The 23582-nt window shown below is 37.6% G+C and overlaps 1 protein-coding gene across 7 annotated transcripts in view; it reads right to left on the bottom strand.

Moving 5' to 3' along the window:
• Positions 1 to 23582, bottom strand: part of LOC124355131 (transcriptional regulator ATRX-like) — a 74300-nt gene that overhangs the window by 14885 nt on the left and 35833 nt on the right. For all 7 annotated transcript variants that reach the window (XM_046806096.1, XM_046806094.1, XM_046806098.1 and 4 more), the window contains 2 exons: positions 12204 to 12257; positions 11436 to 11486 (listed from right to left, as the gene is read on the bottom strand). In XM_046806096.1, the coding sequence (XP_046662052.1) occupies positions 11436 to 11486; positions 12204 to 12257 (105 nt within the window). The remainder of the gene's footprint in view (positions 1 to 11435; positions 11487 to 12203; positions 12258 to 23582) is intronic.

The following is a 23582-nucleotide window of genomic DNA, read 5'->3' as shown; positions in this document are numbered from 1 at the left end:
GAAAGGTCTGCACAAATAGTAGAGCAAGCTATAATAAAGGCCTACGAGAAAAACTGTCCTCCCAGGCAAAACCGGTTGAAGAGGGATGTGCCGTGGTGGACTGGGAGGTTGGAAACATTAAGAAACAAAACGAGGAAATTATTAAAATGGGCAAAAAGGACAGACGATTGGCTCCCTTATCTACAGGCCCAAAATGAATATAAAAAAGAACTTAGAACAAATAAAAGAAGAACCTGGAGGAATTTCTGCAAAAATATTAACAGTCTTCCCGGCCTTCTGCCAGTTCTTCCTCCAGGAGGGATTTGATCTGGCACTGATTCAAGAAACCATGGCTTCACCAAGGGAGAGTGGCGGGCCTAAATGAAAACCAAAGGTAAGTTAATTTACTGTACCTCTCTAAGGAATGTCAGAACCTGCATCCTGTTGAGGAGAGGCTTGGATTTTCTAACCCTCAACGAATTCTGCTCCAGAGATCTCACTGTGGGCACACTGACCTGGAAGAATGGAGGTATAGTGCAGAGCACAATTGTAGGCTCCGTATACTTGCCATATGATGCCAGGGAACTCCCTCCATCAAGAGACCTAGAGCTCCTGGTGGAAGAAGCACAAGCCAGACGTCAACAACTTCTTCTAGGTTGTGACGCCAACGCCCATCACTTGCTGGATGGATGGGGCAGCACCAACACTAACCCTAGAGGTGAGGCACTTTTACAATTTCTTCTAAGTAGGGACCTATTTATATGTAATAAAGGTAACCGCCCTACGTTCGCAACACGAATTAGACAAGAAGTTATTGACATAACAATCTGCACACAAGGAATACTTGGAATGGTTGATAAGTGGCACGTAAGCGAAGAGGCCTCATTATCGGATCAACAGGTATATCCTCTTTAACTTGCAAGATGAGGCTGCAGAGGTCCTCTATCGTAATCCCAGGAGGACTGACTGGTTGGGATATAAGTCTGACCTTCAGTCACAGTTGGGATCGGTAGGGCGGAAGGGTGCGATGCTTCACAGACATAGATCAGATAGCTTCTGACCTGCAGAATGCTATAATCAATAGCTTCCATGACAATTGCCCATTGCGACGGGGGAAGAGTCGAACCAATAGTAAGTGGTGGACTGCAGACCTCGCTCGCAAAAGGGCTAATGTCAGGAAGCTGTACAATCAATGCAAAAAGGAGCCGTATCTGGGAGTCCTATCATAGAGCTCTAACAGAATACAGCCTAGCAATTAAAAAAAGCAAAACAAAGTTCCTGGAGGCAGTTTACACAGAAGGTAAATGAGTTAAGCGCGGCAGCTAGACTGCAACGCTTGCTAGCCTCAAGTCCAACCGGTCACTTGGGATCTTTAAGGTCCCAGGGAGGTCAACACACTTCCGGGTCTAGTGATAGCCTCAACTTCTCCTTGAGACTCACTTCCCTGATTGTATCTTTGAGAATGACGACACTGGAACGTCTGGTAATCACGAGGCAGGCTCACGGCCAAGAGCTTGTCGTGGTAGCTGGGCCATTGCCAGAAGGATTGTCACTCTCTCTAAAGCCAAATGGGCAATTCTAAATTTGCCCCTTTCAAATCTGCAGGAGGGGATGGAATCTTTCCGGCCCTGCTTCAACAAGGGCGGAGAATCTCCTTACCCTTCTATGTGAACTATTCAGGGCGAGCCTAGCCTATGGGTACATACCACAAGTCTGGCGTCTCAAACAGGGTGGTTCTTCATCCCTAAAAAAGGGGAGAGCGGACTACTCTGTCCTCTAAATCTTTTCGTCCCATCAGTTTATCTTCGTTTCTACTGAAAAACATTAGAAAAGACTGGTGGAGAGGCACCTGAGAAAGGGAGTTCTCTCAGACACTCCCCTTCATCGCAACCAACATGCATACCAGCAAGGCAAATCCTGTGGAATCAGCACTGCACCAATTAGTCAGTAGGATTGAGGATAGCCTGTCCGCCAAGGAATTGGCATTGTGCACCTTCATAGACATTGAAGGAGCTTTCGACAATGCCAAATTCACTGCAATGGTAAGTGGAGCACAGCGACGTGCCTCGAGCCAGCTCTGTGCCGGTGGCTTAGGGCCATGCTGTGCTCCAGACGGATCAGGGCCGATCTCAATGAAGTATCGCTTGTGATCGCACCCACAAGGGGATGTCCTCAAGGAGGCATCCTGTCACCTCTACCGTGGAATCTAGTAGTAGATGGTCTACTTGAGGACCTTACTAACAACGGAATCTATGTCCAAGGATATGCAGACGACATAGTCCTTATGGTACAGGGAAAATACACAAATGTTGTTGTTGATATCATGAATACCAACCTTCAACATGTACACAACTGGTGTCAGGGAGAGGGACTGAAAGTAAATCCCTCTAAGACAGTAGTTGTACCATTCACTAGAAAAAAGAACCTAGAGTCTCTTTCTAGGCTGAAACTCGCATCCACTCAGCTGGAGTGGTCAAAGACAGTCAAATATTTAGGACTGACTCTAGACCATAAGCTTACGTGGAATGATCATCTTAATAATATCCTGCACAAAGCAAAGTGGGCGCTCATGACGTCCAGGAGACTTGCAGGAATCTCATGGGGCGTAAAACCCCATATAGCACTATGGCTTTACAAAGCAGTTGTAAGGCCTCAAATCACTTATGGTTCATTAGTCTGGTGGACAAAGGTGAATCAGGTAACTGCCAAAGCCAAGCTTGAAAGCTTACAAAGGCTTGGCACAATCTTTGTAACCGGAGCATTCAGGAGCAGTCCCTCAGCGACCCTCGAGGTGGCTTTAGGACTTCTACCTCTTGATGTTCATATAAAAGCTGAAGCGCGTAAGTCAGCTTATCGGCTGATGGTTGCTGGCTTGTGGAGGAATGGCGCGTCTAACGCGGAGCCATGGCGCCATCACTGAAGCTGTAAACCCAAGCGCTATTCTCGAAATGGTCTCCGACACAATGAGAACGGAGTTCGTATTCAATAAGCCATTCTCTGTTGACTTCTACTCCAGAGATGAGTGGAAATCGCAAGATAACATCCCAACAATAAGAAAGAGCTTTGTCTGGTACACGGATGGCTCGCTTATTAAGGGTAGAACTGGATATGGAGTGTTTAGTCAATCCCCTAGAACTGCCCTTAGCGGCAGTTTGGGTCGGAACTGCTCCATATTTCAAGCCGAAATCTATGGTATCCTAGCCTGTGCCAACCTAGGCCTCACCAGAAGGTACCAGGAAATGAACATCTGTATAATGTCAGACAGTCAGGCAGCTCTTAAAGCTCTTGACTCCAACAGCATTTCATCCAAGCTTGTGTGGGAGTGCTTTAACACTCTCTGCAAGCTTGGATCACGCAACTGTGTGCGTCTTGGTTGGGTACCGGGCCACACAGGCATAGGTGGCAACGAATGCGCCGACAGGCTTGCCAAAAGCGGAGCAAGCATGCCATACACCGGTCCAGAACCGAGTTGTGGTATAAGCAAGTCAGCCGCTTATCAAAGTATAACAAATGGTCCAGGAAGACATTACCGCTTGCGGTGGCAGAGTCACCAAGGACAAGCACTCGGCAAAAGACTGCTTGCCGATTCTAGCTCCGGATTCACCAGATGGCTGATGGGGCTGGGGAGGGATCGGGTTAAGCAAGTGATTGCCTTGATCACTGGACACGGCCACTTCAGGAAACACCTAAACACTCTAGGTTTACGAAATGAGGACTCGGAGTGTAGACTCTGCAATAAGTCTGAAGAGACTGCAAAACACATAATACTGGACTGTGAGAGACTGGGAGCAAGGAGAAGGGCTCTTTTCGGTGATAAACAACCAGGCGACGAACCAGATGCTAGTATCGGGGAAAAAGCTTCTTAGCCTAATTAAGGGCACGAAGATAGGCTTACCCCTCTAACATCAAAGGGGCACACAATAAGCTCAGGTTGACGTGTGAGGATCTAGGAATCCACCCCAATATCCCAAAGGAAAAAAAAAAAAAAAAAAAAAAAAAAAAAAACAGTCTTCCCGAGGCATCCAGACTTCAAAAAAACTCTCCAAACGGAGCATACAAATCCTATGGGGACTCTAGTAAAGGACAATGGTGACCTAACAATGAACAGGAAGGAGACCTTAGAACTACTTCTGGAGACACACTTCCCGGGGGGTCAGCTAACTCGTAATGAGGATACTTATTCTCTATATGGGGGGGGATCCAGTCGGGAGGTGGCAAAAGCCAGACAGTTGTCTAACAGACTATTCACACACGAAAGAATTAAATGGGCGATAAGATCGTTCAAGCCATTTAAATCTCCTGGGGCGGATGGAGTTTTTCCAGCCCTTCTTCAAGAGGGGCTGGACATTCTATTAAATACCCTTAGCATTCTATTTAGAAGCAGTTTCGCCCTAGGATATATACCAAAGAACTGGAGGATAGCACTAGTGGTGTTCTTGCGAAAAAATGACAGGGATCCAACAAAACCCAGTTCGTACAGACCCATAAGATTAACCTCCTTTATGGTGAAAACTATGGAAAAAATAATAAATAGACACATAAGGGACGTAATATTACTGGAACACCCACTTAGTCCCACACAACACGCATACATAGAAGGAAAATCAACCACCACTGCTCTCCACAGTTTAGTGAGAGAGGTGGAGTATACCTTCGAAAAAAAGGAAGCCCTAGTCAGCGTCTTCATGGACATTGAAGGAGCTTTCGACCGAGTAGCATATCAATCCATGAAGACTGCGATGGAACGTTTTGGAGTTTCCCCAGACGTAGTCAAATGGATAGTAGCCCTCCTAAAAAGCAGACAGGTGAAAGCCAAGTACGGGGACGAATCGGCTGCGATCACGGCCCAAAGAGGCTGCCCCCAGGGGGGAGTCTTATCTCCTCTCCTGTGGGCGATGGTAGTGGATGATCTCCTAAGAAAAGCAGAGAAGAGGGGGATAAGGCTACTATGTTATGCGGATGACCTAGTGCTTATGATTAAAGGGAAAAACATAGGCAGGCTGGAACGCCTAATACAAACAGAACTGAACTTCATAAGCAACTGGTGTCATGGGGAAGGTCTGTGGATCAACCCATCAAAAACTAATATGATTACCTTTACCAGGAAAAGGAAATTCCAGCTAGCTAAACCGGTCCTGGAGGGAATCAGCATTAACCAAACAAAAGAAGTGAAATATCTGGGTTTAATCCTGGATGAGAAGCTCTCTTGGAACTCCCATATTAGAAACAAGACATCCAAAGCAATAATGGCCCTTGGGGCCTGTAAGAGACTCTTTGGATTTAAATGGGGACTTAAACCCAAAATGATATATTGGATTTACGAAACCATAGTAAAACCAATGGTCACATATGCTGCTTTAGTGTGGTGGCCGAAGGTCGAACAAACAACAGCTGCAAAAAGGCTACAGAGTCTTCAGAGGTTAGCTTGCTTAAGCATCACGGGAGCAATGAGCTCCTGCCCAACACTAGCAATGGAAGCGGTTCTGGGTTATACTCCTTTTGGCCAGGAAGTGATGAGAACAGCTGCGATGAGCGCAATGAAGCTTCTAGGAACAAAGGTAATAATTGCTACCTCCCTAGAAGGCCACATGAAGATATTGGAAAATTTCCCTGAGGCTGAAATGCTAACCAAAGTATCTGATACTATGGTTAAGAAATACTCCTTTGAAAAACCATACACGGTCTCTATCGGAAGTAGGGAGGAATGGATTAAAAGGGAGGGAGGCCTACCCTAAAAAAGGAGTCCTGAAGTTTTACACCGATGGTTCACTCCTAGACTCAAGGGCAGGATATGGAATACATGGACCTGGAGTTGACATGGCTATGCCCCTAGGAAGACATGCCTCAGTTTTTCAGGCGGAGGTCATGGCAATAGATTCATGTTCTAGAAGACTCACACAGTTGGGGACAAAAGGATTATCATACCTTATACTCTCTGATAGTCAGGCTGCACTGAAGGCACTGGATACCTGTTCGATTGATTCGAAAGCGGTCTGGGAATGCAGGAATGCCCTAGCAGAGCTAGCAACAAATAACAGAGTAACACTCGGATGGGTGCCGGGTCATGAAGGAATTCATGGGAACGAAAAAGCGGACATCCTCGCCAAAAAGGGAGCAGAATCCACTTTGGTGGGGCCTGAGCCAGGTTGTGGAATATCCTTCTCCAGCATTAAAGCTCTGGTTAAAGATTGGGAAAAGAGGACAAGATACAAGAATTGGAGCAGAGCCTCGGGTTTAAGAATATCCAAAATGTTTATCTCTCCTTATGCAAAAGGGTGGACAGCTCTCCTAGACCAGAATAAGGAGGATATAAGACTGATATTAGGAATGTTGACAGGACATGGCCCTCTGAGGAAGCACCTTTTGAAGGTAGGCCTTAGTCGGAGCAGCGAATGTAGACTCTGTGGAGAGGAGGAAGAGTCAGCAGAGCACATTTGGTTGGATTGTCCTGCCATCGTAGAGACTAGGAAAAGATACTTGGGAGCATATCTCCTCAGCCCCAAGGACATCAGAGAACAGGAGCCCTTAAATCTGATTGGTTTTTGCAAAAGCCTCGGTTTTTGAGGGCACAAATAAAAGTAAGGGAGGCGCAAAGGTCCTTTTAGGACTAAGTGCGGGGACAAAGTGTCCTCTTCCCTCAGAAGGAAAAAAAAAAAAAAAAAAAAAAAAAAAAAAAAAAAAAAAAACCTCAAACACAACACCCAGCACTTGTTCACAGTTTCACAACAATGTGGTTGACCCGTACTACGTTCACGTCAGCTGTCCATGGAGAACGATGTTTTACGGTAAACAAAGAAGACAATAATCGAAGTAACAACAGTAAATTGGTACTATAGTTAATTCTGTTCCAGAATATATCAAATAAATAATTTATATGACCTTAATCGCCTAAAATTTCAATAACTGTACATGTCTACTTTGGCGACGAATATTCGTTGTTGCCAAATCGGACGGGCCTTTGGCAACGAAAATTTGTTTCGTACCAGCTCTAGGGTTAAATAGTAACTTCCAATGACTTTTTGTTTTTGCAAAAAGTTAATGCCCACTGTTGGATTTCAACCCAGTATCCTGGTTCTATATAATATCCAGTTAATTACTTTCAGCCAGTTGACCTTCAGTCATAGAAGACCATGTGTTTAGGTTATGTCTCCTTTAAGGCCTATTTGGATTGGTATATTAGTGCAAATATTTAATTAATATGTAAAAGATATTATTGAGAATGTTGATTTAAACTTAAATTTCTTGAACAGGTTTATAAAGTTCACTTACAAATCCTCATTAGTAAGAAAAAATCACTTTTACTAGCACAGTTCAAAACACCATGTTCAATTCTTTGTTATAAACAAACTTTTCCCACATGTATAGATTAGTTACTCTGTGCCCATGAAACTGTATTTATAACCAATAAAACTTGGTGCTTCCATATTTTATAACAGTATTTGATTTACAAAATATTTTCACTAATTTATAACAGAGTTCATTTAAACAATACTATAGGTACTTAATACAGTAGGCTGATTGAAAAATGTAAAATATAAAAAGTAAATTTATTTTTAGGTATATAATTATTAAAAGTATAATTAGGGTTTGGAGTTAGTGCACCAAAACAAAGTGAAAGTATTTTACATTACATTTTATTTGATAAACACGTAAATAGTAAGATTTAGAAGAACAGTTTTTATTTTTACATTATAAATTACATAACTGAGTGAATGACAAAAATTACAATTATGAAGACCTGGAGATATACAGCAAGATTGGATTTAGTAATCAGCAACCCCAGTGACCAGTGTTCAACTGCTAAGTGTTCGAAATAAAAGTGTTGAACGGAAGGTGTTGAGGAATAGTGTAATGGCTTGCATCTGAAATTTTTGCAACTGGTAAGCATCCTAAATGTAAGTTCAAACTGTACAACCAATTTTGTAGTGGTGAACTACTGGAATTTTCATTTCAGGTGGTAAATATTCTCAAAGAAGCATTGAATTGACAACCAATAAATAGCTCCGTGACCGTTGACTAACATTTTGTATCTGGTGAACATCAAGAGAACGTCAGACTGGATGTCTAATAGTGCAGCCAAATGGAACTGGTAAGCATCCACAATGGAATTTTAGACTGGATGAATAATATTTCAGCTGTAATAAACTGGAATTTAGATACCTGGCGAGTATCCACCATTGAGCTTCAGACTGGATGGGCATAGTGCAGCTGCAGTAAATAGGAATTTAGGTACCTGGTGAGTATTTACCATTGATCTTCAGATTGGATGGGCATAGTGCAGCTGCAGTAAACAGGAATTTAGGTACCTGGTGAGTATTTACCATTGACCTTCAGACTGGATGGACATAGTGCAGCTGCAGTAAACAGGAATTTAGTTTAGGTACTTGGTGGGTATTTACCATTGATCTTCAGACTGGATGGGCATAGTGCAGCTGCAGTAAACAGGAATTTAGATTCCTGGCGAGTATCCACCATTGAGCTTCAGACTGGATGGGCATAGTGCAGCTGCAGTAAACAGGAATTTAGGTACCTGGTGAGTATTTAATATTGATCTTCAGATTGGATGGGCAATAGTGCAGCTGCAACAAACTGGAATTTAGATACCTGGCGAGTATCCACCATTGAGCTTCAGATTGAATGGGTAATAGTGCAGCTGCAGTAAACAGGAATTTAGGTATCTGGTAAGTATTTACCATTGAGCTTCAGACTGGATGGGCAATAGTGCAGCTGCAGTAAACAGGAATTTAGGTACCCGGTGAGTATTTACCATTGATCTTCAGATTGGATGGGCAATAGTGCAGCTGCAGTAAACTGAAATTTAGATACCATACTTTTAAGAATGAATGACCAATATCAAATCAGCTTTCAATTGTAATTGTGGCACGTGGTAACAAGTATCTTTGGTATGACTTCTACCGATGATCAGTAGTCCAGACGCTGTCAAGCTCAATTTTAGCATTACATTTGATCGTCTGTTGAATTGTAATGAGTGTGGATGTTTGTTGTTTCACTGTTTAGCTCTGTCCCTGGGGCCGTCGTTTCATTATTTTGTATCTCCACTCTTCGTCTCTTCATATTAATGATCAGTTTGAAGAAGAAGTAGCAAATTTGAAGAAACTCTGCCGTTACTATGGTTAATGGCTATTGAAATTAATGATGCTGTCTCAGTCTCTGTTATTCATATCTTGCATATCAGACTATAGGTACAACAGTATTTTCTACTGGATTGTAACATAAATTTTATCATATGACTCAAAATTTCAATAATTTTTACTTAATTATTTCTATGGTTACAAAACTGTCTAATTGTTAAGAAAGAAATGACAATTATTAGAGATCTGATTGAATACTGAATTTGTTAAAGATTTACGTGTAAGTTATGTGTATAAGGGGAACAACACAGTTACAGTAATTTATAAAATAATAAAAAATGAGATGTAGTTACTTTAATGTAATTGTGAGTGTTGCAGCTACTCCTAGCTGATAGCGTTAACTAAACTGAAATGGGGAAAATAGTTGCCATTCAAATAAAGTGTTTGTCTGGCAAAAAAAAGCAATAAGAATTATAAAAAATCTTAATGAAAGGGAATCTTGCCTGCAAGCTTTTAGGGATTTAAATATCATGACATTGCCCTGTTTGTATATATATTATTGTTTACTGGATGTGAAAGCAAATCTGCAAAGTTATACTGTTAGAGAAACCATACATACTTATAAAAACTAGAAAAACATACATGTTAGAGCTGCCAAGGACCAGGCTTGAAAAAACAAAAGGTAGTCATATCTATATGAAAATAAAACTATTTAATAAATTACCAAAAGGAGGATGGATTGTAAATATAAATAGGTTTAAACGAGTTGTAAGCAAATGGCTTAAAGAAAAAGCATTTTACTCTGTGAATGAATATTTGGCCTGTGATATTAGTTCCTTAAGTTTTTAATTTTGTCTAGTCAAGTTTTAAGTTTTTTAACCTTTATTTTATAGTTTGGAGATTTTATGTTTTAACCACCTGACTTACATATTTTAAATATTTATATTGTTACATTTTTCATTGGGTTTTAATTGTATGTGTTATTTGTGTTTCTTGTCCAGTCTGTGTTTTTTATATATATTTACCCTACAATGCTTTCTTATTTCTTAAATAATTTTATACAACCGCTCTCTATTTATACCAATTATTAGTTTTGTAAGTTCCTATATCTTGCAACATTCCTGTTAATTTTAAAATAAGTCTCCAATTATAAAATTGTTAATTTTTTAAGTATTACTGCCCAATAATGTGACGAAGTCTATTGTAACTAATTATGTTACTTAATGACTAATAAAGACATCTTGAATCTTGAATCTTGAATCTTGAATCTAATAACAGATTTTGCTCATGAGTGCAAATATGTCAATAAATAGTTAAACTATGCACATTTGTATAATATAAACTTAAATTATTGTTACAACCCAATTACTAAGAAATATACATATAGATAATTAATTATACACATTCAGATAGATTTTACATTAAATAATAAATACCATACTAAGATTAAAAATTGTTGTTTTGCAGAGGTTCCTTCTTAACTCATAAAATATAGCAACTTTATATACAGAGAATGTTATTTCACTTTTAAAATATTGTTATAATTTATTACCATGTTTCAAATATTATTTTTATAAACACCAAAGGTTAAATTTAGTTAAATAATATACTAAATTTTGACGTATATTTCTATGCAAGATTTTTTAATACTTTCATTACGGCAGGTGCCTTACGGCATACAGTCAGAGTAATAGTGCTAAGAATACTCATTATAGAGCTGCAATAAAGGTGTTAAACATTAATGGTTCTATTTCAATGATTCATATACTAAGACTTGAACCTTTAATTCTCAAATTGAAATTAATAAAACTTCATTTTGAAATATTCCCTTATGATTTGTAAAGAATGTTATTAAATTTTGAATTCCATATCTAAATTTTGGCAATAAAAGTATTACTGTAAAAAAAATTTCAGATTCTACAAGGGTTATCCAGAAAGTAGATTACATTTTAATATAAACTAAGCACAAAGTACAAAAAAACATTGTATTATATACATTTGACACTAAAATACTATTTTTCAACATAGTCAACATACAAATTTAGGCACTTTTCCTAGTGGTGAACTAGTTGAGAGATTCCAGCGTTCAACAATTCTGCAATCTGAGACTTCAACCAGGTGATAGTCACATCCTCCTGCAGTTCCATGTTTTCTTCAAATATTATATGATTACAAATATAAATCTTAACTTTTAACTGTGTTTGTTTATTTCTTATTTTATAATCCTTAAACCATTACAATGATAAGTATTACGGTTGTATGATATTACACTGGTTATCAATCTATTTTTGATAGACAGCCTTTAAATGTTGAATTGAAAGAAACAATTCCATAAGAGAAGAATACAAATACAGAGTGACTTACTAATTCTTTCAACAACTGGAGACTCTGTACACCTTCCTTTATCTTCGCCTCCTGGAAATAGGTAAGTTACCTATTAGTATAATAGAAGTGAGAATCAATACAAACATGCAGTACAAGTCTTCTTTAATTCTTACTATTAGCTAATAGCAATACAATTTTTACAAAATGTTTCCAGCTAACTGGCATTCATCACTCTAACACATCCACTGGTCTGTGAATCACTGTTTTCAGTAAAGGTTAATGCAAATAATTAAAAAATTATACAGTTTTCCGTACTTCAATCTCTCTGTTGTGATCCAAAATTAACAAACAAGGCATTTTCAAACTATACAGAAGTATAACTACATTTATTGACAATATGACAAAAACATTTCTAATATCATTGTAGGCTGTGAAAAATTCATTTACACTGGTCATTATTTGCTCCTCTCAATTTCAACGAGATTAAAGAAGAGAGCTTTCCGATTAAAATTTATTCACCACCAACTCATTTTATAATATCTGCATGTTAATCTGTATGAACTTAAATCAATTCAAACAAATTACTCGTATTTAACAGATAAAAAAATATAACCTTTTAAGATTCACATAAAATGATAGATTTGACATTTAATTCAGGGAGGCATTGTTTCAATTCAACCATTTAATGAATATGTCAATGCCCTCTACGGAGTATTAATGTATCTCAACAATCTGTCCATCTGGATTAAAAATTAGTGAGAAAATCCAGTTTAAATGGAAAAAAACAACAAAAATTAGTAAGCTTACCATTTCTAACACTGTCTTTTTTCATAGATTTCTTGATATTATTGAGTTCTTGTCCTAAAAAAAAGAAAATATTAGTCAGTAATAAAATATACTCATGACAATAAAACAATCTCTAGTTTACGATTTGTAATTAGTCAAAACTTTGTAAATTAGAAATATATATATATAGTGAGTAAAAAGTATGGATACCTCTGTTAGGTTTTTGTTGGATAAAGATCACATTTAGAAGGTAAATAACTTCAATAGACAACCATTTTCCTAACAAACTCAAACCTGTTTTACAGTTATTACCTGCTGCAGGGCAGGCCTCCCTTATCTTAACAGTTTTGAGGAAGTCTCATATCATGTTCAGTTTCTGGTTGGAATTGACAAAGTTAAGACGTGTTTTTGTAATATACTTTATGTTGAAATGAAGTGTTTAAGTGATGAAGAGCATATTGTGATCTTTATGATGCGAGACTACGAAGACCAGGTGAGATCTTATGATGAAGTAAGGAATTTATTTAATGAAACTTATCCCAATCAAAACTCTATGTCTAAATCAGGTTTGTAAAGTTTTACATGATAGTGGTTATAAAGCGTACAAACTTTGTTTAGTTCATGAGCTAAGTGAGGACGATTTTGATTGTCGAATAGAATTTTGTGAAATAATGATGCAGAACATTGATAATAATACAATTGGATTAAACAACATTGTTTTCTCAGATGAAGCAATTTTCATGTTAAATGGTAACGTTAACAGACACAATGCTCATTATTGTGTTGATGTTAACCCTCATTGGATGAGAGAGCAACATACCCTAGCACCCTGAAAAATTAAACGTTTGGCTTGGTATTGTGAGGGATCAGTTAGCTGGGCCCTTTTTTATTGATGGAAACCTTAATGCTGAGGTACACCAGGAAATGTTACAAAATCAGGTTCATCCAGCTATCCAAGTAGCAACCAACAACAACTGTAATGAAGTTTGGTTCCAGCAGGATGGAGCACCTCCACACTATGGTCTGCATGTCTGCGAGTATTAAAAAAAAATATTTTTTCAAATCGCTGGATAGGCAGAAGAGGAAGTATGGAGAGGTCACCATGATCGCCAGATCTATCTCCACTTGACTACTTTGTGTGAGGTCACATTAAAAAGTCAACAAAACGAAACCCCAGTGCATTAATGACCTTAGGGACAGAACAGTAGCAGAAATTCAAAACAATCTTGTGTAACCTTTAACTTTACAATGCATAAAAACATAAAATAATGGTTTAGATCTATTTTGTTTAAAAAATATTCAAAGAAAAGTTTCATTTGTCAAATATAGCAGTCAAATACTGATTCAGCTACTATCAATTTTAAATGAGGTCTGCATGTGAAAATTGGTAACGTGTAATAAAACTTTTACGTTGCTGACGTTTTTTTGGGCTAACTACTGAAGATTCTACAAACCGTTCAACTTCTACTGTAGATCAATTCAAACAAGAAATCCGTCTAGAAATTATATTTGAGGTTAGACCAATGGTTTAGGCGCTAGTAGGCTTGAAGGAAAAATGTGCATGTAAAGAAAAAAGTATAATTCCACAATCTTTAATATCATATTTTCAGACTTTTTCTGCCAGTTATGGCAAATGCTACATTATACCAAATTTCTAGTTTCTAGTACTTTCAGAATTTATATTATAAATTTATATATATACAGGGTGAGGCAGACCACCAGTACAGTATGTATAGCGGCCAGACCAAACGAGGTAGATTATTTGTAACAACTTAAACCCTCCTATTTCCACCCCAAAGAATTTGGAGAAATTATTTTGAAATCTCTAAAACTCCCCAAAGGGGTTTTGGGGGGTAAGGGTGGTTTTTGGAAAATTTTCAAATGTAAAGGTATGTTGAGTTATACCTCATTTTAAGGTATTTCTTCACTGATTATTTTGATGCAAAAAGTTTGAACCTATCTTGCCGCTTATGTACAGGGTACACCAAAACGTTAAAAAATCAGGGGTTTGTGGGTAAATTTATTGCAATTACCTGCACAAATGTAGAGAGACGATATTTTTATTCAAAACTAATGATGAGACGGCTTATAAAAAAATATCATCAAATGCCAACCTACCCCAAAATTTACACATTTTTAAAATACATAGAAATTTGAAATACTTAACAGCCCCAATCTAAAAAAACTCAAATAGCAACCTAGGTTGTGTTGTACATCATTAGAAAGGTCTTTAAAAAATAAACATTTTCTACATTTAAAGTTTGTCTCTATCTCCAATGGTTTCAAAACTGTAGTACAAAAATATATTTTTTAATAATTTTACTAAGTTAGTTTGAATTTTAATATCAAAACCCAATGAAAAAATGGAAAAAAGTTGGACTTTTAAGTTTAATTTGTTTTTAAATAATGTAATAAAAAACAGGATTTTTATCAGTGTAACATGTTTCAAAATCAATCTAACCGTGGTGTTCATGTTTTAATAATCCCAAATACACGAGTTGCCCCTGGAAGAGTTTTGGAACCAATTCCTTGGTCTCTTATCTAATCTCTGTTATTATCGTCTCCCTATTCAGTTGTTCTTGTGACCACGTGGTATGAGGTAAATATTAGTTTAAATTTATTTAAAGTACGTAGTGTAAGTTTTGTTTGTTCTAATATGCCATTCTCAAATGAGGAGGGATTCCAGATGCTTATGGTATTAGGGGGATGTTTCCAAAATTACTCAGCTGCCGCTCTTCTTTATGCCCAACCTAGATACATGTTAAGGGCTTTAATTGATTAATATCTGCGGACTAATAGGTTTTAATGTCAGTGACAATTATTAATACTGTGACTTAATTGGAGGTGTTCATAGTTTTTGCTTCTATATTCCTGGAAAGACTGTAAGTTATTCGTGTTGTGTGACTAACGAATCGAAATTGACAAGTCAATTGCATAGCAGACTGACATTTTTAATTGATTATTTCTGAACTGCTTCTGTGATTGGCGGAGGAGCGTAATCCGATCAGCTGTTTGGCGGCCGCGTCACTCTTGTACACTGCTGCCGCCCGCCTCTACCGGAGCCACATTTCCCTGTGACTAACACGTGTCGCTGCCTGACACACCGTGGACTGGCACCACGCTGCCTGATTGCTTCTGCGCCTTCAATTCTCTGATACTGCTTTTGCACAGTCCTGTAATGATGCTGCCGCCTACTTTGTTCAGGCTCTTCTGATTATAGTGCATTGCAGTAACTATCATGTTTCGTCACACTGTTGGTGATATGACTTTATTTGTATAGAGGTGATTATATACATAGTTTTATATTTTTTAATTAATCAACCTCGAAAATTGCTATTATCCATACTCTCTATCGGCATGACAAACGACACTGAGCTTGACATTAATGAGCTAATAGCAGGTATTTGTTTCGAAATAAATACGTTACATGCAAACTATCCTGATGCACATACTGAGCTGCTGGTCAGTAAGATTACAGATCTAAATGCAATAGAATCGGGTCAGAAAGTCATTGACCTGAAGAATAATGATCTTGACTGTTCTCTTCATGATATCGCCGAGTTGTCTGCCAGGTTGGAGTCAGAGAGAAATCGGAGGAAGCTGGAACTCGATCAGCGTCTCACTGAGCAAGATGTTGTCGAGGAAGAGAAAGCAGAACTCATACAGACAATTTTTGACTTAAAATCTAAGTTTAATAGTACCGTTAATGACAACAAAAATCTGTTGTTGTTAAACATTACACTAGCTCATGACTTAAGCAATGTTAAAAAGCTAAATGACTCACTCCGCGGTAACAATGACATTTATAGTAAACAAATAAAAAATCTTAATGCTAAATTGAACTCACTGAACTCCCAAGCTGTGTTACAAACTAATGAATGGGATAAAACTAAATGGATAAATGATCAAATCATTGATAGTTATTTTGACTCCATGTCCACAAGTGTTGTTGGGAAAAATGTTTTCTTGAGTGGTCCATCCTCAACACAATTGATTAGTCACAGTCAAGTTACTGCAAGTGAAATCATGAAGCTTCCGGCCTTCTCGAACAGTAATGTTGTTTTGTCATGTGTAAGCAATAGTGCTGATCTCACCAAGGAGGATGGGGGAACGCATTGGAGTTTACTCTGTATTGATCGAGTGAACAACGATTGCTATCATTTCGATTCACTCCAAGGATCAAATAAATGTTCCGTCCTCAAAATGTTGGAACATCTAAATATTTCTTCCACAAATCTTGTTGATATGGAATGCTTTCAGCAAACTAACAACTATGAATGTGGAATAAATGTGATTGTCAATGCTAAACACATTCTTAATTATTTTCTTCTTGGTTACGAGAGAAAGATTTCTTTATGTCAGTGGTTGGCTCAAGATTTTGATCTTATAAGGGCATCCACTGAAAATGAAGGCTCTAGCATAAGTAACAATGTCCAGACAAAAAGCGATTGTAAAATAGTTTTAAGGCGAGAAGGCCCTAGGGACTGGACCATTGTTAAGCGTTCATCTTACGGCTCTCGCTCTAACCATTGTAACACATCTAAATGTAAAGGTATTATTACATCTAACAAGTTCTCTGTTTTAGGTAGTATTAATGATGACCAAACGAATCAAAACAAAACATCTCCTGCTGAGTATGTTGCAATGAAACCAGAAATTAAACAGAGGAAAATTACAAATGGTAATAATAGATGTAAAATAAAACGACATCACAAGAAAAATGCAAATAAGTATAATTTTAAAATTACTGAGCAACCCCGAAATCATGCTATCTCTAACAGGGACAATGTACTTTACAAAGAACCTTCTGAATCAGAAATAGTTAATTTAAGCTCAAAAAAGCACTCAAAAACTGTGAATACGTATAATAAAAATGCATGTAGTTTTATAGGCAGTCCTGATCTGCATCGTGTCGGCTCTGAGCACGCTGATGGAAATCAGCTAACGAGAGAAACCTCAACAGTGAAATCGTTGCGTCTATTTACGGACAGTCATGGACGAAGCGTGTCGCACATTTGATTAAAAACATTTGAACATTCGGTAAGAATCAAGGCACACGTCATGCCTGGTGCAAGAATGTGTGATGTACTGAATGCTGCTGGTCCAGAGCTGAACGTTGCGGGTCAGGATGACTGTATTGCCATTCTGGCTGGTACCAATGACATATCTAATAATGGCTGTGCGGACATAACTGAACAGATCGAGGCATTGTGTAGAGGGGCGTCCGGCACTAATATCTTGATTGTAGGTATCCCTTTGCGCTTTGATAATACTGATCTCAATGAGCAGATAAGTCTCGTTAACCATGCAATTGGTATCATATGTTCTAATTATACTAATGTAAACTTTATTTCACTTGATAGTCTACGACGAGCAAACTATACTCGCCATGGCCTCCATTTGAACTTAGGTGGTAAACGTGTCTTGTGCAACTTGTTGTATGATTCACTACGATATCCAGTTTTTTCTCAACCCTCTCCCTTATCAAAGAAACCTAATTTGTGTATTAATCAGAAGTTTCCATCCTCCGAATCCTTTTATGAAGAAACAACTCAAACTGGTTCCAATTCAGATGTTTGCCAACGAATTCCAATCCTGATTACAGACCGTTCCTTATCCCGTAAACGATCCTCAACTGTGTCCTCCATTCCTGCCAGGCGCTCTGCTGTGGACGTGGCCAGTTTTGTGTATTCCGGAACCGTAACAGATAAAACTATTTTTTTAGAGCAGAATCGCATTTGCGGCAAAGTACCTTAATTGACTGTTGTACTCAACATGGCACATCATTAGTGCCTCCTAGAGCTTCTAAACATCATAACGTACGTCCATTACGCTTGATTCATCAAAATGTACACGGACTCCTTTCAAAAATTGAGCAGATCGAAGTCTTGGTCGAGCTGATGACTCCGGATATTCTATGCTTGTCGGAACATTTTTCAGGCAATCGGTGCTGGATTCCTTCTGCCTCCCTGGCTTTTCAGTTTCGTCTGGGTTCTGTCGGTCTGGCCTACAGAAGGGTGGTGTTTGTATTTTGACAAGGGATACATTGCAAACTCAGCCTCATGATGTAAGTTCTTTCTGTTTGGAGGGAATTTGTGAACTCTCTTCCATTAAAGTGTCTGCAAAAAATTTGAACTATATAATCCTAGTTGTTTATAGGCCACCAAAGAATATCCAGTCTGAGCTGAATGAGTTTTTTTATTCTTTCTCGAATTGTCTTGACTCAGTTGTAAAGCGCAACAATCCTATAATTGTTGTGGGTGATTTTAATATTGACGTCTCGGTCGACAGTAAAAATTCCAGGCAGTTTACTAACTTAATGTCTTCTTTCGGCCTCCTACAAACCATCACAACTTACACGAGGGAATATGGTGGATCTAGATCAACTATTGACAACATTTTTACAAACATAAACCCTACTACATTTGATGCTGCTGTTCTTGTGACTGGTTTTAGCGATCATCATGCCCAAATTGCTGACTTTGGGTTTGACTATATTAAAACAGAAATTCCTCTTTACAAAAAAGTTAGATTTTGCACACAAAACAACACTTTTATCTTTATCTTTAACAATTTCTTAAAAAAGGAGACTTGGGATGATATTCTTCACACCGATGATGTTTCGCATAAGTTTTTTCTTTTCCTAACAAAGTTTCTTATTATTACAAGTTGGCCTTTACTGAGAAGCAAGTTAGGCTAAATGAGAGCACAGGTCTGACCAGGATAACATTAGATCAAACTCTTCTAAACCTAAGAGAAAGGATGTTACTGTTGTACTCTGTTTCTAAGCATCTCGATTTTCATCATCCGTTAAAAGTGCAATACAGAAAATTGAAAAAAAGAATTCAGGGACAGCATTAGGTCTGCAAAGTCGGAATTGGTTTTAAAAAAATTATCAAACTCCAACAACATTCAAAAGGCTGCATGGCAAATTATCAATGATTTAAATCTGAGTAAAAAGAGAAAAAATTTTAAACCATTTTCATTTTTGACACCGGAAGGAGTTGTAGAGCAAGACCCTCGTGTTGTGTCTGACGGTTTCAATGAATTTTTTAGCCGGGTCGGAACACGACTGAACTCGTTACAACCCTCATCATCAGTAGAGTGCTATAGGTCATCTGAGCATGTAGGTCCTTCTTTGTACTTGACGCCAACAGATGAATTTGAAGTTTTGAAAGTAATCAAATCACTACGCACGAGTAACTCCTAAGGAAAAGATGGGATATCATCAAAAATTCTAAAGTCCTGTGCCGAACTTTTGGCTGTGCCTCTAGCTCATTTAACAAATGCATCCTTCCAAACTGGAGTTTTTCCTCAACCTCTCAAAACAGCAATTGTGAAGCCTTTGTTTAAAAATGGAAATCATCAGGACCCAGAAAACTACAGGCCAATATCTATACTCTCCACATTTTCTAAGGTCTTGGAAAGGCTCTTTCTTATCCGTCTTGAATCTTTCCTTGAATTGAACAAGGTGGTCTGTCACCAACAATTTGGGTTTAGAAAGGGTGTTTCTACTACAGATGCAATATTTAATTTTGTATCAGAGATTGTTTCTTCGCTTGATGATCACAGGTACACCTTTGCTCTGTTTTTGGACCAAAGTAAGGCGTTCGATGTAGTACCTCACAATTTGTTACTTGAAAAAGTCCGACAGGTCGGTATTAGAGGCAAGGCTTATGATTGGGTTTCATCTTTTGTGCTCAACCGAAAACAAGTGGTGGCTGTTCCATATATTGACAGTTCGGATTGCCTGGGCACATACGAGTCGAAGGAGTTGTCTACTTTGACAGGTGTGCCACAGGGTTCCGTTCTCGGACCTATACTTTTTCTCTTATTTGTGAATGATATCCCTACAGCTGTAAATATGGGTAACTTATGTCTTTTTGCTGATGACACATCCTTCAGCATTTCCAATGGAAACAGAGAGCGACTAGAAACTGATATATTTATTCAGAGTAGTTCTTTGTTGCAATGGCTGGAAAAAAACCAACTTCATGTAAATGTAAAGAAGACAAAACTTGTTGAATTCTATTTAAGATCGTCTCGAACAAATGCAAACTCTTCTGATATAGTCATTGGCGACTTTCGTCTTAGTCCTAGTCCCAGCGCTGATTTTCTGGGTCTGGTAATTGATTGTAATTTGTCCTTTCACAATCACATCGACAAAGTAATTAAAAAATTAAGCAGCAGTCTGTTCATCTTACGAAGATTGGCTGCTTTCTCTAGTAAAGATGTTTTGCTGACAGCTTACTATGGGTGCTTCTACACTTACATGAGTTATGGCTTGATCATATGGGGTCATGAATCCACTAAGACTAAAGCCTTGTTTACCCTCCAGAAGAAAGCCATAAGAGTGATATGTGGACTCAATCGTTCTCAGTCATGTAGAGGTTTTTTTAGACAAAATAAATTGTTGACGTTTCCTAGTCTATATATACTGGAATGTTTGACATTTGTCTTTAAAAACAAACACCTTTTTCCAGTACAACAGTCAAATTATAATCTCCGCGGTACAAATTCCTTAACTCTTCCAAAACATTCAACAACATTCTTTGAAAAACAAACCCTTTACTCTTGCATAAAATTTGTCAATAACTTGCCATCTGGGTTCAAGGAGGCCAACACTTCAATATCATTTAGGAGGAAGATAAAGTGCTTGTTATCTGAAAAGGAATATTATAGTACTAATTGTTTTCTAATTGATAAGGACCTTTAGTTATTTTAGAAACTAGGCTAGTTCATTTTCAATGTACACTGACGATTGTTATGCATGTAAATGTCTTCAACAATAAAAATAATTTGATTTGATTTGATTTGATTTGACAACGTTACCCAGACCGCGAACACCACTCCAGGAACGTTTTTCAAAGACTTGCTAGTCGAGTTCGTGAAACAGGTCATGTTCAACCTGACCACAACAAAGGAAAGGAACTCGCTAGACCCGTGAGAAGTGATAGGGCACCCGAAGTTTTGGCAGCCTTTGAACTGAATCCGCATGATTCTACACGAAGAGTAGTTCTTGATTCTGGTATGAGTCAAAGATCTGTTTTAAGAATTGTTCACAATCATAAAATGCACCCATATAGGATGTCATTACATCAAGAACTCCATGGAATGAACTTTTGTTTGTGGGCTCGAGAAAAACTACAACAAAATCAAAACTTTCACCGTAACATTCTGTGGTGTGACGAGGCTACGTTTAGGAGTAATCGAGAAGTGAATCGTCACAATATGAGATACTGGGTGTTTGAAAACCCACACTAAATGCAAGAAATGGACAACCAAAGGTACTGGACCCTAAATACCTGGTGCGGTATTATCGGTGACAAAATTGTAGGGCCATTCTTCTTTGACGATCGCCTAGACCGAGTAGTTTATATCAACTTTCTAATCGAAATCCCTGAGAAAGTCTTACAACGTATGTGGTTTATGCACGATGGGGCACCAGCACACTACGCCGAAGATTCTCGATTAATTCTAAACGAGCAATACCATGATATATGGATTGGAAGAGGCAGCTCTGTGAACTACCCAGCGAGATCTCCTGATTTATCGTGTATGGACTTTTACTTGTGGGGTAGACTAAAAGACCTAGTGTATAAATCAAGACCAACAACTAGAGAGTACATGATATGGCGGATAAGGGAGGCTATAAACACAATCAGTAGAGAAGAGATGATGAGAGCTGTAGATAGCTTCACCTCAAGGATTGAACTCTGTCTGGAAAACAATAGGTTGCAGTTTGAGCACTGGTTTTAACTCTTCATGAGGTCAGTTACTAGGTTATTGTTAGTTTTAGTTTGATAATTGATAATTGTCATATTGATAATTTACCATGCTGCTGCTGTAACATGGTAGATTTGTTTTCAAAACCAGTTTGAAGTGTTTATCTTTTTTAATAATGACAGGATACTCCTTCCTTCCATGGCACTCACATCAATGATTAAATAACAACAGGTTTTCTCCAATACATTTTAAGTAATTTAAGTGTAAAACTTTTTATAATTCAAAATGTACTAATTTAAAAATTGGGTACAGTATTTTTTTTTAAATCATAAACATAAGAGACCAGTTTACTGTTGGAACTTCTTTTTACTTGCACATTGCACTGACTTTTATAATAAATACATTGAGTAAAATTATTAAAAAATCTATTTTTGTACTACAGTTTTGAAACCATTGGAGATAGAGACAAACTTTAAATGTAGAAAATGTTTATTTTTTAAAGACCTTTCTAATGATGTACAACACAACCTAGGTTGCTATTTGAGTTTTTTTAGATTGGGGCTGTTAAGTATTTCAAAATTCTATGTATTTTTAAAATGTGTAAATTTTGGGGTAGAGTGGCATTTGATGATATTTTTCGATAAGCCGTCTCATCATTAGTTTTGAATTAAAATATCGTCTCTCTACATGTGTACAGGTAATTGCAATAAATTTACCCACAAACCCCTGATTTTTTTACGTTTTGGTGTACTCTATACATAAGTGGCAAGATAGGTTCGAACTTTTTGCATCAAAATAATCAGTGAAGAAATACCTTTAAAATGAGGTATAACTCAACATACCTTTACATTTGAAAATTTTCCAAAAACCACCCCTACCCCCCAAAAACTACCCTTTTGGGGAGTTTTAGAGATTTCAAAATAATTTCTCCAAATTCTTTGGGGTGGAAATAGGGGGGTTTAAGTTGTTACGGATAATCTACCTCGTTTGGTTTGGCCGCTATACGTACTGTATGGGTGGTCTGCCTCACCCTGTATATATATATATATATATATATATATATATATATATATATACCCTGTAAATATATATACATATATATATATTTTAGATAACAGGAGCAACACAAGGTTTTTTGGGATTTTTCTCCCTGTATCCTAACATCAAAAGTTTTGTATTTCACATGTAAAAGTTTTTGGCCAAAAACTCAGTCATGACAACAATCAAGAGTATCAATTTTTTAAATCTTTATGTTGTCTAGATACAATATGTAAGATTTTGATTGCATTTGGCCGAAAGTTATAATTACACGATAATAAAAACCAGACATGCTCCTGGAGCGCACATTGGCACAGTGTAATTTCATGCCTTGCGCTCGTGGTGCACGTTGCTATTGAAAGGCTTCAAGTCACAGATGTTACTTAAGATTAAATCATGGAACATGGTATGAACATTGGTCTTAATAGTTTACATATTTCTTAAAAGTTTCATTTTTGTACAACATTCCTTTTTTAAATAGTGGTAATTTTAAATGTTTAAAAAAAATCCTTAAATTTTCGTAAAAACCTGTAAGACACAAAAATATTACAAATTACGGTATAAAGATTTTATAATCTGACAACTATTAACTGAGATTTTGAAATTGTTATCAAATATAAAGTTGCTTGTTATTAA

The sequence above is a fragment of the Homalodisca vitripennis genome, chromosome 2, assembly GCF_021130785.1.
Source record: "Homalodisca vitripennis isolate AUS2020 chromosome 2, UT_GWSS_2.1, whole genome shotgun sequence".
Taxonomy (NCBI): Eukaryota; Metazoa; Arthropoda; class Insecta; order Hemiptera; family Cicadellidae; genus Homalodisca; species Homalodisca vitripennis.
The sequence above is the reverse complement of the archived record's forward strand: the minus strand, read 5'-3'. Positions and strand labels throughout refer to the sequence as shown.